Genomic DNA, 15,199 nt, shown 5'->3' on the forward strand with positions numbered 1-15,199 from the left:
CTTTTAATTGGATGACGCTGGTTGTTTGAAATAAGTCATCACAATCTGGGTCACAGGCATCAGACAGACAGGCAGTGGGGCTGAACTGTGGAGGAACAGTCTACCCCGGTGTTTGAGCAGTTTTAGGACCATCCCTCATGACTGACGTCACTGCATTTGCATGAAAAGTCACCAGAGTAAAGAGGTTAAAGCCCTAAGAGATTCCTGTGGGCGATTCGTTGCTACAGAAACCACATCTTGGTAGTTGATGGCTACAGGTGTACGGTTCTTAATTTTTTTGTCCAGGAACTGAAGGAATGCAGACTGGCCAGGAAGGGGCACAGCTCATTTAGCCCTTTGCATGCTAAAAAGAAACAGGTGTGTATTTGCCACACCTCTGTGAGAGAAACCTTGAACACAAGCTTTTCCTGAGGTAAGGCCTACGTGGTTTTATTTACTTTTTTAATCTTTTTTTTCCTTTATTCATTTTAGAGAGAGAAGTGAGAGGGAGAGAGAGAAACATTGATGAAAGAGAACATCGATTGGCTGCCTCCTGCATGCCCCCCACTGGGGATTGGGCCCACAACCTCGGCATGTGTCCTGACCGGGACTCGAATTGGTGACCTCTTGATGCATGGGTCAACGCTCAGCCACTGAACCACACCGGCCAGACTTTATGTGATTTTTAACAATAATTACAGGGGTCAGCAAATAGGTTAATGGTTGTGAGCACTCAAGTTTATTCTGGTATTATTACTCATTATTATTATTAACTTCCTCTTGCCCACCCCTGTATCTATGCCCCCTTCCCATCAACTCTCGTGACTGATACAAATCTTACGGTCACTTTGGGGGCTGGTGGTGAGACTGATAAAAGTCTCTGATGCTCAGGCTGAGAACCTTGATCCTTGTCCAGTTGACAAGGCGCCTGTCAGAACATGTTCAGATCTCATCATCCCTAAAGTTCTGCTTTTGCGCAGCTCGCGGAACACAGATTGGCCACCTCAGCCGTGCAGTTGAGGCTGGTTTTCTCCTGCTGAGATGGTCCTGTAATTAGTAGGTTCTATCAAGAAGATGGTGGAATTTAAGATTACTGATTGGGGCTCATGTGAGACAGGAACCCCAGGAATCAACTACTAAAAACTCTCAATTTAGCTTTTGCGATTGAAAATATCTTAGCCAGGTACGGCCCTGGCCAGTTTGGCTCAGCAGTTGGAGCATCGGCCTGCAGACCGGAGAGACCCGGGTTCAGTTCCTGCTAAGGGCATGTACCTCAGTTGCAGTTTGTCCCTGGCCCGGGTTGGAGTCGTGTGGGTGGCAGCCACTCGATGTGTCTCTCTCACATCAATGTTCCCCGCCCCCCCCCCCCGCTCTATCTGAAGATAAATGTGAAAAAAAAAAATGTCCTTGGGTGAGGGTAAAAAAATATATATATATCTTAGTCAGGTACGTATGGACAAATGTACAATCCCTCTTACATGAGGTGCCTAGAACTGACAAAGGCAGAGACACAGGTGGGAGGGCGGGGCCAGGCCTGGCCATCATTCTTGCCCCTCGGAACTTGGGAAGGCACCTGCTGCTGTGGTCCTGGCTCAGCACTGGAATCAGTCTGCGCTCTCCGCTCTGAGCTCTCTTCTGACAGACTCCACCCCACAACTCAAACAGCTTGAGAAAAGCCTTTATTGTACGAATATACTCTCCATGACTGGACGCAATACCTGGGCCAGGTAAGAAATTCTGCAGGAACCTGTTCCTGCCACGACCCCGGGTGCAGAGGGTTCTGTCCAGGCCGTGCTCTGTCCAGGGCCCTGTCCGGGTGCAGGGGGCTCTGTCCAGGGCCCTGTCCGGGTGCAGAGGGCTCTGTCCAGGCCGTGCTCTATCCAGGGCCCTGTCCGGGTGCAGGGGGCTCTGTCCAGGGCCCTGTCCGGGTGCAGAGGCCTCTGTCCAGGCCGTGCTCTATCCAGGGCCCTGTCCGGGTGCAGAGGGCTCTGTCCAGGGCCCTGTCTGGGTGCAGGGGGCTCTGTCCAGGGCCCTGTCCGGGTGCAGAGGGCTCTGTCCAGGCTGTGCTCTATCCAGGGCCCTGTCTGGGTGCAGGGGGCTCTGTCCAGGGCCCTGTCCGGGTGCAGAGGTCTCTGTCCAGGCCGTGCTCTATCCAGGGCCCTGTCCGGGTGCAGAGGGCTCTGTCCAGGGCCCTGTCCGGGTGCAGGGGGCTCTGCCCAGGGCCCTGTCCGGGTGCAGGGGGCTCTGTCCAGGGCCCTGTCCGGGTGCAGGGGGCTCTGTCCAGGGCCCTGTCCGGGTGCAGAGGGCTCTGTCCAGGCCGTGCGCACCTGCCGGCATCTCAGGACGGGGAGTGCGGGAGGAGGCCGGAGACAGTGCAGAGAGAGGAACTACAGCTTCACACCAGTACGTTAGAATCAGTAAATCCACCATCTTAAGTAAAAATGGATGATTTTATTATATAAAATGATTGGCAGAATACAGAAAAATTACTTCTCTTTTACCTTTACATATTTATCTAAAGTACCAAGCGACAACTGGAAGAACTGATTACAAACTATCAAAAGGTATTCATTTGGTGAAATTATTCAGGTTACAAAATGTTAAGTAATAAATGCACTTCAAAGTACATTAAGTACAACACAAGTATGACAATAATGATCTTAAATTAATGATTCCTTTAACAAACTAAACAAGGGCCATAAGAAAAGTTTTCAAGTTAGACAGAAAAGAATAAATCAAACAAATGGTTCATTGTAAAATCATTAAAAAAAAAACAAACACCAACCAACCAAAGAACTAAACAAGGAATTAGGATTCAGAAGAGTAAGAATATTCCAATACCATCCTTTTTCCCTACCAACAGAGGAGAAAGGATCTGGAGGCCGACTGTGCTGTCGACTCAGGCCCACGCCGAGGTCTTTCGGTGTGGACCTAGCGAACCTCACGGTCACTCAAGTTGAGAAATGTGTGTATATGAAGGAAAGGAAAACACTCATACTTGACGCACTGACATCAAACGCCCCTCAGCGTAAGACTAGAATAATCTGCTTCCACAGAATCCGTTTGCACTTCAGTAATCAGGGCAAAGGTCTCACCTGGATGAAAGGCAAATGGGAAGTTTCTGATAAGCTAACAACTTCTTGCCAAAAACAAGCTACGGACCAGAGAGCCTGCATTCCTATCTATAAACTCGATGGTAAAAAACAAAGGAAAAAACTGATCTTTAAATTCACAATTAAACTATATTAAAACATACGGTGATGAAGTGAACACGTCACACAAAGCCTCTGCCACATACTGTACGCCCTACTCATAAGTGCTGCTAATAAATACAGTTCACATTTCAGAATTCCTGAGTCTCATCAGAGAAAAACAAGGACTGAGAAACAAACAAAACAAACCTACTCGACAGTAGGGACAATAATACAAATTTGGGCATGAAGGTAACATCGCATTTAGAGTTTTAAAGCTGAAGACAATGGGGACAAATATATAAGTACTTCCATGGAATTATAAACATGATTTTAAAGCTTTTTTTTTTTTTAAAGGCGTTTTGATCACATAAGGCCACCTGAGTGACAACATCAATGATGGTCAGCCCACCATTTTAAAGAAAAAACGTTTTTATATCAAAGCCTAATGAGTATAAAGAGAAGCGCGTTTAATGAAATGCTAAGTCAGACTGCTGCAGAGCAGGCCTCTGACCGCAGACCCACGAGGACAAAGCGCCACTGACGGGATTAGCTTCCTTGCTCCGCACCTGCCCAGGGAAATAAAGGTGTCGTAAGAGCACTTCAGTCCGAGGACCAGGGTCTCAGCCCGTGAACAGGCGTGAATGCCCTGCAGTGACGCAGTGCCTGCAAACATACATTCAGCCCGAAGTTCACATGTTCCTAACTCGGAAGAAACAAGGAAGCAAAGTGGTCCCACTTAAAACAATAAAACAAAACAAAATCTGTTTATCCTTTCTGGAAAGACTACCAAAGCAAAGGGCCTCGATAATATACATGTAAAACCGCGAACTTGCACTGCGCTTTGTAACAGGAAAGATGCATACAGCTGTTCAGGGACTTTATAAATAAAGACGAACCAGAGAAATGCTCGGTCACTGCTGTGTTCACAAGGACCCAGAAAGAAAACAGTAACACTAAAGTGCAGACTGACAGGCCTTCGCAGGCATACAGATGGTCAAGGGGTGCAGCCAAAATTGTATCTACATGGATACTCACACATCCAGAGAGTAATCCTTGCCTTAAAAAAGCTGTGCCATTTAAAAACCAGTCAGTTTTGTTTGTGCTGTAGTACAGTCAGGACTTGTCTCTGCACCCGCGAGGGGACCGCCACGCCTCGGACAGCTGACCGGCTCTGGACAAGCGCGCGTCTCACTGGGGGTCACACGATGTTGATTCCGCCTCTGGGGAACGCCGGGGCCCACTTGCTGTGTGAGGAGCCACTGGCGTCTGGCTGACCGCCCTTCACCGGGGAGGGTTTCAGTTCCATTTCACAAGCCACAATAGCCGCATTCAGTCCCGCTTGCGCTCGATGGACTACATAAAACATGAGGCCTATACTTATAATAACCTGTGAATAAAATAAAACATGACAGTTAACGTTTTACACAGAAAAAAAGAGAGGAAATAACTCCAATAAATATTTGGCTTAGAAATATTTTCAAACAGGATGCCTCTCAAATATGCTTGGGTAAGATTTTTAAATAGTTCACACACACTTGTCACATACACGTCGTCATTATTCTTTCCTTAGCTGTCTTTACTGGGAGTGTAGGACAAAATCTCTAGGCAAACACTGGTGGAGTCAGGTAAACACAAGACAGGCACGCACCTCTCCCAGTCCACGTTTGCCGCATCCGAGGCCGGCCCGTGTCTCTGTCCGAAAGGCTCCTTCAGGGAGCCCAGGGCGCACGGCAGGGGAGCGCCGGCTGACCTCTCCGCTGCACTCAGTGCAGCCGCCACTCTGCACAGCCTGTGTCCACAGGCATTTCTAGCCTCTCCGAGCACCACCATTTGCAAATGAAATTCCCGGCGCAGTCAAAATCAGAAATATTAAGAGCCACTTGAAAAATAAAATGCCAATAAACTTCAAAGACTAAGAAGAGATTGTGAACATGACACTGTCCGTACTTAGGGACGGAAACAAAGGCAAGCAAGGCGATGGTGGGCACGTGGCCGGGCAGAGGCAGCACACGAAGCCGGGTCCTGTCTCGGTGCAGCCTCGGCAGCGGTGAAGTTCTGGGAAGGCCCTTATGCCTTGGCTCCGGTTTCTGTGTTCAGCAGGGAGCCACGCTTGTGGCTGTCCATCACCATGTCCCGGCAGCCACCTTTTCTAAGTGGTCACGATTCAAAGGCCATTTGTTAATCCGTCCTCTAGAGCTTGGAGCAAATCTCAGAGAAACAAGCAGAGCAGGAGTTGTGTGACGTCCCAGCAAGGGTCCCAGGGCGGCTCAAACCAGAGGTGACCCTAAAACATGACCCTGCTCTAGGACGCCTACCCGGAATTTTAAGTTTTATGGGCAGAGTGGCCTTACTTCAAGCGTTGAGTGTGGGGAGGGGTGGAGGCAGGTGGGTGCTGGGGTGAGGTCGGTGGGGAGGCTGCAACTTGGTTAGGGGACACCACGAAGAGAACTCCATCACTCAGTACAATTCTAAGCAAACAGGTGATTTCAAGGGGAGTCTTTGGATCTCGTGTTTGTTCTCTAACATGTTCATTCTTAAAAAAATAAGGCACACTGACTGAAACCCTAAGTGTGATGTCGGCAGTGCGAAGGGACACCATGCGGACGGGGAGCACGGTGAGCACCGGGGGAGAGGCGCGGACCAGGGCCAGGGGCCAGGTCCTGAGAGCCGAGCTGGACTGGAGGTGGTGAATGGGTCTGAGACAGGAATGAAGGTCGAGCCGAAGACACTGGGGTCCCCGCACTCACACACACAACCACAGCTACGACAGGAACAATGTGCCAAGAAGAGAGGTTTCCGAGTGAGCCCAGGAGGCTCCGCTCCGGCCTCAGGAGCACTGACGTAGGGGCGAGGAGGGAGGGTCCTGATAGAGGGCCAGGCGAGTGCAAACGCGCTGGAGAAATCAGGATGCTCGGGACGAAGGCCTCTCATCCCGCAGTCTGACTGCGCCAGGGTGGTGTGCCGGCTTCGGGGGGGGGGGGGGGATGAGGCCGCAGGAAGGAGGCGAACCGCTGGCCCGTCCACATGGCATTCTCCCCAGGTGTCCCTATGTCCCTATAGACCCAGGGCCTGGCGGTTTGTACTGACTCTCCACACTCCACTTCTGAGCCAGTGAAGTGTAGGGAAAGGACGACGGTTTTAAAAAGTCTCCCTATTAAAATAAAAGCCTCGAACACAGGTGGAAGGATCTGTCTCACACAGAGAAACAGGAACTCTTCACCATCAACTGGAAACAGTGAGCAGAACACGGAGGCTAGATTCTCAGATGGAAATTGAGGGACTTTCCATTTGAAGACCTGACTTTTCTGTTAATCAAGAAGAGAGTCTGTGGAGAATCAAGAGGGAAGTAGAGCAGGGAGTCAAACCACAGAGTGGAGATGGATCAGAAGGCGACCCTGAGGATGACCTGCAGCATGGGGCAGGGCTGAGACCGGCGGCGTTCGTAACCAATGTCTGGTTGTGCAACTGCCCCAGAGGAACAGGTGCAAAGCAGATGAGACAGACTTATCCAGGGCTGGGGTCCTGGCTGGTGGCTGCACAGGAAAACATGGGGCAAGGACAAGAGTACTTGAATGGCCAGACCGTGGGATCGCGCCGGCTTCTGGACAAGGACTGCGCCCCCTCTGAGCACCTCCATGCCACTGTTCAGTGCTGTGGGCCGTGGGCTCTGTAGGCAGCTCCAAAACGGATGCCATTTGGGCTCATTTCTAGCAGCAGCGAGGAGCGTTATGAACACCTAACTCCACCAGCTGTAACCGAAGCTTCCTCCTTTTCCCTGTGCTGCTTTCCCTTCAAGAAGATGTCTTTCCCCTCTTTCAATGTGTCCATACATCTTCTGTAAGCTGAACTAAGTCCTTCCAGAAACAAACTCAGCTGTAAGCAACATCAATAGATCTGATCGAGGCACAAATACATCTTCACTTTTTTGTTGTTGTGGTGGTGACTTTCATAAATGCTTGGGTTAAGAGACATTTGCTTTCCCCCCGTTTTGTGTCCTCAGGTTAAGTTTTGCAGCTCATGCAGAGGTAAGAAATAAGTGGAAAAAGACGACCTTGTACTTTAAGACGTACTACTGACCAAGGTGTGAACTTTGTGTCCTATTATAACCCAGGAACTGCATATTGAGATGCACAGAAAATACTGAAAATCTTCTGAACGCTACTAATATGAGGAATTCTAAGTACTCAAACATTGTGTAGGGGAAAAAGAGGTTTCAAATGGATTACTCATTTTCCGGAAACTGGAAAAATAAAATGTGCTTAAATTTATATTAAAAATATCTGAGAATGCAGTGTACATTCGAATTTTATAGGACATCAGCATGATTCTAAACAAATTATTACATAGACAGAATGCACAGAAAGTTTAGTAAGTGATTAGCACTAATGAAAATAAACCAACTATAATAAAAACTCTAAACCTAGATTCACATTATCTAAAACAAATATATAGCTCTGGAGAAAAATAGTAAAGAAAAATTCCTGACTCCCCAAATATCAAAATATTAGTTTTTCTTGATAAGCTCTTTCATTGACAAGCTTTATCTATAGTTCATTGTAAATATCCCTGGGCTCACTGTTTACTAAGCTTGTACTGCATAGGCATAAAGGAAAGCACTCTGGCTTTATTTATCATAGCATTGTTGATACAATATATAGCACCTCAAAAACTTGGGAATAACACCACAACAGTGAGTCTGTAACATGACACCACATATTCAGTAACAGTATGAATTAAAACTAACAAGTACAGGACCAATGACATAGGTTGGTTGTCTCCCTAATACTATCTGCTCAGCAGACTACAGTCTGCTAGTCGTCGAGCATGGACAGTCTCTAGAACCAACTGCTTTGGCTCAAGTCCTGGCCCTGCCCTTGCAGCTGTCCCAAATAAAGTTCATTCTCTCTTTTAATACCTTCAGCAGCCAGCACTAATAAGCCTTAGACAAGCTGCAATCTGCTGGTGTGCTGACAAACTAGCTCTTGGGGATGAGAGGTGGGAACCTTGATTTGGAGCACCTGCCATTTTCCATGGTGTAAATATTTCTGCCATGATTGATGTCAAGCTACTGACATAACATCACTGAGGGAACAGCTGGAAAGAGATGTCCACGATGGGCTTGAGATAGTACAAGTACAGACCCTCCTAGGGTTTTGGGAGGAATTAAATGAGCTCAACTATATGGCATGTAAAGCACTCGATAAAAATTAGCTATCATCTTATATCATCTTACTAAGTCATCAAAATATCTGATGCTTTTATATTTTGGTAAATCTCAGTAATAAAATGTATCACAACTAAATAAGTAAAATTTTAACTCTTCCTGTATGCAATTTAAAGGCACTGAATATATGTGTCTACATAGCAGAACTTTTCTTTTATCAACCTCTTACATGGTATTATATGTACCCCAGACTATATTACAGTTTGCATAGTAATAATATACATCACAGAAATCTTATCTAGATCTGTAGCAGAATACTTGTTCTATGTCAAATTGTACCAGAAAAACATTTACATTGACAGTAAATGCCTACAGAAGAGTTCAATAATTTGAAGATAAAGTAACTAATCTAAAAAATCAACCCCACCAAATTTCACTAAAATTATCTTCTGAAACAGTATTAACACTTCACACTAACTCAAAATAGAATATCTGATTTAGTAGTGACTCTGAAAATAATCACTGCAGAAAGAACCTGGCTTTTGTCTTTCCCTTTTAAGAGAATATTCAATAAGTGTCAATTTATTCCTATATACTTCCATATAGCCACACAATTAAAATGTAAATATTGTCAAAATAGTAAGTATACTTTAAAGAACATGAAAAGGAAAAACTCTCTTATTTTCAATAAAATCTTTTAGGTTTAAATCAACAATGTCATACAAGGGAGGAAAAAAGACAACCCCTGGCCTTAAACTCACCTGTAAACAGAAAACAAAATACCCACTAACAGTCTGCTCTGCAATGACATCTTCCATTGTCCGCAAGGTGGTGCCCAGGTAGGAATTCAGGACCTGGGTAGGAAGCAGCCCAGCAGAGGATGCCATCAGGTAGTTGGGTAAGGAGAGATCAGTCATCTGGAAGACCAGAGTACAGGGAATGGAATACAATCATTACCAAGAAAACTTTCAATCTCACATAAAACTGTGGTTCAAGTCTAGCTAATGGTTTTTCCGTGGGAGTAGAGGGAGCTAAATACTTTACAAGGATGATTTTTAAAAATAATTATGAAGGGAATACATGCAGAATTGAGATTTATAATGAAATAAAGTTTAAAATTTCTAAATATTCTAGTATTCTACCATTAAAGATAACATTTGCGACTATCTTTTTTCCCCTCCGTGTACATAAAGTGCACACACAACACTTTGTAAAGTCTTCCTCGCATCACTGCTCTTCACAAGCATACTTAAACAGCACTCTGGTCACAGGGCTTTGGGGCCAGAGAACCCTAGAATGATTTCCAGTGCATCAGCTTTTTCATCTGTAAAAGGAGGACAATAACCACCACCCTACGTGGTTAGTGTTAGGATCCAAAATATTTGAGCAGTGTCTGGCAAAGGCCAGCATGTGACTGACCCTCAAAGGCAGCAAGGGTCACCGTGATGCACCCGCATGGCCACTGTGTGGAGGCAGCTGTTTAACCAGCGTCTGCTGCAGAGCACTGAAATCACTTTCTTCTGTGTTTCATTATGTTCATGTGATCATGGTCTATTATTTTTTTTGCCATTATAAATTTAAAAAAAAACTATAATGAAAACCTTTGTACACTAACCTAACTACACTAACTATGCTAACTATACTATACTACACTAACCAGTATAGGAGACACTGTCTAAAATATTCTACAAAACCCACCTCCCAGTATTCGTGCCCATGTGCGATCCTTTCTCTAGAGAGTGGGCTGGACCTAGTGCCCACTTCTAGCAAACAGACTAAAACAGAAGTGACAAGATGTCACTTCAAGATTAGGTTACCAAAAAATAGGACTTCCATCTCTCCCTCAAGCAGACAAGCTGCCTGGTTGTAAGTAGCTCTATGGGGATGCCCAGGAGGTAAGGGACTGGTGTCTTCAGCCCACAGGAGCAGAGACCTGAGGCCTGCCTGGAGGTGACTTCTCCAGAAGTCAAACCTTAAGATGATGCAGCCCTGGACAACACCTTGACCACAGGTGGTCAGAGAGAAGTGAATAAGAGCCACCCAGCCACACTGCACGGGGATTCCCAGCCCACAGAAACACTGAGATCATGTTTATTAAGCCACTCAGTTTTTAGAGTGATCTGTTACATAATAAATGTAGTTTTATTTTTAATTAAAGGTAACATTTCAAAGGAGGTAACTCTAAGGGGGAGCTGGAGGACAGCCTCTTAGAGGGGACTGTCCAAGAACACTGCACTGCTGGCTAAATACAGAACGGGATGTTATTCTTGTGAATGTTTTCAGTGTTCAACTTTATTGACCATTTCCTTCTAGATGACTGTACTCTTAGAATTCCATCTTCTCCTCCACCTGCATCAACCTCTTTTCTGATTGAACCAGTTTCTTTTCCAGCAATTGACAAACAGGAAAACCTGAAGTTTCAAGGCCATGGGCAAGATTTGCTAAGTTTGAATCTGAATTATGGTGTGTACCTATTAGAGTGCCAAGGATTAAATAAGTTAATGCACCAAAGGGCACCCAGTAAATGTGGAATGGCTGAGGGAGGCTGGAGAGGAAGCTATGAGGTTTGGAATCTGTCCCGAGGGGACAGGAAAACCCACCTGGGGGCCCTCCAGGGCACTGCCAAGGTAAAATCTAGGAGCAGTAATTCCTACAGAAACGAGATTACAAAGAAAACATATGGGGGGGGGGGTGCTTTAACTATTTCCCAGCAGGGAAACCGGTGTGTTTTTAAAGTAGGAAAAATTTAAACAAGTATATGGGAAATGATACTTCTTGTGATCTAAGAACTGATACTCTAAAGTGTTATGTACTTATTTTCTATTTAAAGAGTTTCAAAAGTGGGCTGTCAGCTTGCTTAGCCCTTCCTAGCACACGGGGGAGAAGGAAGAATTGCGGGTGAGAGCGGAGAGAAGCAGCAGGGCCCCTTCTTCGTACACTCACCTTTACAAGCCGCTCCCGTCTCTAAGTGTGAAGGCCACGCGATCCACCACTGAGAGCAGTAACTGCTCGGTTACTGAGTGTGGACTTCGTTCCAGGGAAAATACCACCTTCACTGCATTGGCTCACTTGACCCTAACTCAGCCAGCACGACCAAGGCTGTCTGTCTCCAAGCCTGTGCCTCCAGACAAATGACTTTAATGGTGGGCATTGAGAAAACAAATTTTAACTGGAATAGGGGGAAAGGACAATTTAAAATACAGGCAGGGAAGATGAAAACAAGAGAAATACACCTGGAAAAAGGGGCAGAGGTGGGGACTATGCAGCATGGAAGCGGAGAGGGTGGGGGAAGGAACGAGGGGGTCTCGAAGGCAGAAGGGAAAGTCGCACTAAAGCCTGGGCCTTATTTTCACTCGCATACCCTGGGAGAATGCAGTCTACTGCTTGGGCTGAATAACAGAAATGAACACGATGTAAGAGACTGTATCCAGTGGCTTTACAATGCTCCCTATGTGTGACCATGAATAAGAATTTCATAGTATAATGCGCCAAATCATCTGATCCTGGGCTCACACCTCAGCTCTGCCACTTGGGAGGTGGCTGATCCTTGACAAACTCCTGGACAACTGAGCCTCCGCTTCTTCCTCCACAAAACTGTGCCAATAACAACTATTTCAAGAGACGATTTTTCTCTCTTTTCTCTTGACCTCACAATGCTAAATTGAGAGCTGTCCCTGGTCAAGCTCAGTTTCAACCACATAATTAACTTAATTTCCATATACAAAGGACTTCTTCTTCCTTATTTAATGTTAAAGAGTCATTATCAAAAAACACCTTTTAAAAATGAATAAACATGTAATAAGTCCTTATTCCTTATTATATGCACAGAACTACACTGGGTACTAAAGATACAATGAAGAAACAGAGCCATGGCAGAGATTCTATCGTCAGACTACAGTGTAAAGTTTGACTCTATCATTTATTTACTACTTAGTTGACCTTGGGTAATAGCAGTAAAGGTAACAAAGGCCAAGGGGTGCATGTTTGTTGAGCCAGGCTCTGTTGCATGTATTTACCTGATGTAATCATCTCAGTAATCCTACGGAACAGGTACCACTGCTTTCCCCATTTTACAAATAAGAAACTGAACCACAGAAAGGATAAGCAACTTGACCAAGGTCAACAGGATATGGGCACCACCCGCTGCTCCTCACTGTCAGAGGACAGGCTACAAGACCAAGACCCGCAGAACTGCCTTCTGCAGGCCTGCTTGGGAGGGCGGAACAGTGCGTGGAAAGAACTAGGATAGCAGGCACAGCAGGCGGACAGAGAAGGTACAAAGATGACAAGGATACAACTAAACTGGAGAACTAAGCAAACTAACAGACTGAAACTATTCAGGTTCCTTAGTCCCAACCACCGAAGTCGCAGGGCACTTGCTCTGTCATTGCCCAGCTGGGTGAAAGTTCATGTTTATACCTCATACTGTAGGAAGATTGTGAAAGGGGAAGATTAAGGCTGGGACCCTACCAATCTACAGTAAATACCCTGTCTACCTCCAGGCCTCACCTAAGAGTCTATATTCATTGATGCTGCTGGTTACAGGCAAAAGGATTTCAAAAGAAAAAAAAATCTTAATTTTGTCACAAAGAGGTAAGCTGTTTAGAATTATTCTTAACACAAAAGTTTCTAGAGACTAAAAATCATTTTTCTAAACAAAATGATGCATCAAAACCACTAAAACTATAAAATGCAAGGACTCCTATGGTTTTGAATGCTGTCTCTCTTTACTTCCATAGTTCCTTTAAGTCTAGCCAAAGGGCTGAGATCTTGAAACACTGTAGAATCCCTTAATTTAGGAAACTCAGTAACAGTTCAACCCCTTCACCTTAGCAAAGGGAAAGCAGGGGCAGGTAGGCTAGTATTTGTTCCCAAGTCATCAAGTGTGTGAAGAGGAGTCCCTTCTTGCAGTGGGTGGTCTCCTCACATGCAGGGACTCTGCTCCTCCATCAGCTGCAGGAAGGTGCAGAAGAGCTACAGGAATTTAAGTGCAATAGCAGCACATACAAGGACAGAAAGTCGAGAGGTGACCTGGTGATTTCAAAATGAAGTTCCGTCAAAGAAAGATAAGCAGGAGGACTTTACTCGTTACACTGTTAACTGTACTAAAGCAAACTATGAGATGAAGAAACGGCCTAGTACAATCAGGAAACTAAAAAATGTGGAGCCTGCAGCTACCGGCACCACTGTTTACTGAGTCATTAAACATTGGAGTCAAACTGATGCAGGCGACAGAGGGCTAGGAAAGCAGCCCTTACCCCCTGACGGTCGCACCACTAGTAGAGAAGATGACACATGGACATTTTCATTCATCTGCACCCAGAGCGACAAGTTCAGTTTTGACCAAAACCATGCAGAAATGGGGTATCCTTCCTCCGCCAGACCTCCCGGGGAGAGCCAGACCCGGGTCAGCTTTACTTGTGTGAACTTTCCCAGGCTGCCAGGGAAAGGAACTGTGTGTGACACCTGTCGTCCCCTCTCGCTGGCACTGATCACACGGGGCGCAGGGCCGGCGGACTCCACTCACCGAGAACACGGCGTTCTGCAGCCCGAACGGGATGGGGGTCAGCCTGGCCAGCGCCACCACCTTGAGGCCGCCGGCTCCCTCCACCACGCGGATGACAGCGCTCAGCCGCTCGCTGCCCCGGACCCGGGCGGCCACGCGCGCCGCCAGCAGCCGCCGGCAGACCACGTGCGCGACGACGGTGCCCAGCAGGACGCCCAAGGCCATGAGCGCCAAGCCCAGCACGAAGCCGTACAGGTAGCCGGCGGCCACGCTGAGCACGATGTAGCCCCAGCCGCAGGGGAACGACACCGCCACGAAGCCCAGCACGAAGAGCAGCAGGCCCAGCAGCGGCGGCAGGCCCTCGGCCCAGAGCAGCAGGTGCTGCAGCGAGCGGCGGGCCAGCGCCAGCGAGGCCAGGCCCAGCGCGGCCAGCACGCAGCCCAGCGCCAGGCCCCGGCAGCCGCAGGCGCCGCCCGGGCAGCCGCAGCGCACGCGCCCCACCTCGGCCACGCCGCCCACCGCGCCGCCGCCCCCGGGCCGCCCGCCGGGGCCGCGCCCTCAGCCGGCAGCTCCGAGGCCGCGGGCGGGCCGGGCGCCCAGACCGGCGCCGAGCGGGTAGGCGGCCCCGGGGTCCCCGCGCCCGCCCGCCCGCCCGCCCGCCGCAGGGCCCGGCAGCTCGGCGTCGGCCGGCGCGGCCTCAGCCGGCCAGCCCCTCCGCCGCGGCGCCCGCCAGGCAGCGGCCCTCCATGGCGCTGTCCGCTCAGGGGCGGGGAGGCCCGGGCAAGGCCGGGCAGCGGGGACCGTAGGCGGACGGACGGACGGACGGTCCCGCCGAGAGCGAGAAACTCCAGACCCTCAGCCGCGAGCCCGCCCCTTTCCGGCCGGGGGGCGGGGCCTCGGGCGCGGGGGCGTGGTCCGGCGCGAGCGGCCCTCTGGGCCCGCCCCTCGAGACGCACGGCCCTCTCCTCGTGACGCACCGCGCCGCGGGGCGGGCAGTCGGGTCGGGTCTCCGGTGCCCACTTGGGCGGAGCCCTCCCGACCCGGGCCCTGCTGAGTCCGACACACTCGAGGGGCCCTCATACTCGCGGGTGTCTCCTCCTTCTCTTGCTCGTTCGGGTTCGTGTTCCCGTGCCCCGCACGCACGGTACCGCCGGGGCTCCGCGCCTTCTCGCCGCGGAGGTGAGAGCGAGAGTCGTGGCGAGGACTCGCACCGACCCAGCTTCTGGCCCTCGGTCTGGAATCGAGGTCTTCGTGCCACCTGCGCCCCCCTTGACCTGGGGACAGTGGTCGTGGTGCCGCAGAAGCACTGTGTGCGTGTTGGGTGAATAAAGGATCCCGCTTCATAGGGGAAGCCAA

At 48.6% G+C, this 15,199-nt stretch overlaps 1 protein-coding gene across 1 annotated transcript; it reads right to left on the minus strand.

The window, feature by feature from the left end:
- Positions 1–2,433: 2,433 nt before the first annotated feature.
- Positions 2,434–14,923, minus strand: TMEM64 (transmembrane protein 64). Its single transcript, XM_036264454.1, is given in 5 exon segments — positions 2,434–4,560; positions 9,099–9,254; positions 13,865–14,376; positions 14,379–14,595; positions 14,864–14,923. Coding segments are annotated over 5 exon segments (1,134 nt in total). The 3' UTR covers positions 2,434–4,371.
- Between the last annotated feature and the right edge of the window lie 276 nt (positions 14,924–15,199).

This window comes from Molossus molossus, unplaced genomic scaffold, assembly GCF_014108415.1.
Source record: "Molossus molossus isolate mMolMol1 unplaced genomic scaffold, mMolMol1.p scaffold_m16_p_16, whole genome shotgun sequence".
NCBI lineage: Eukaryota > Metazoa > Chordata > Mammalia > Chiroptera > Molossidae > Molossus > Molossus molossus.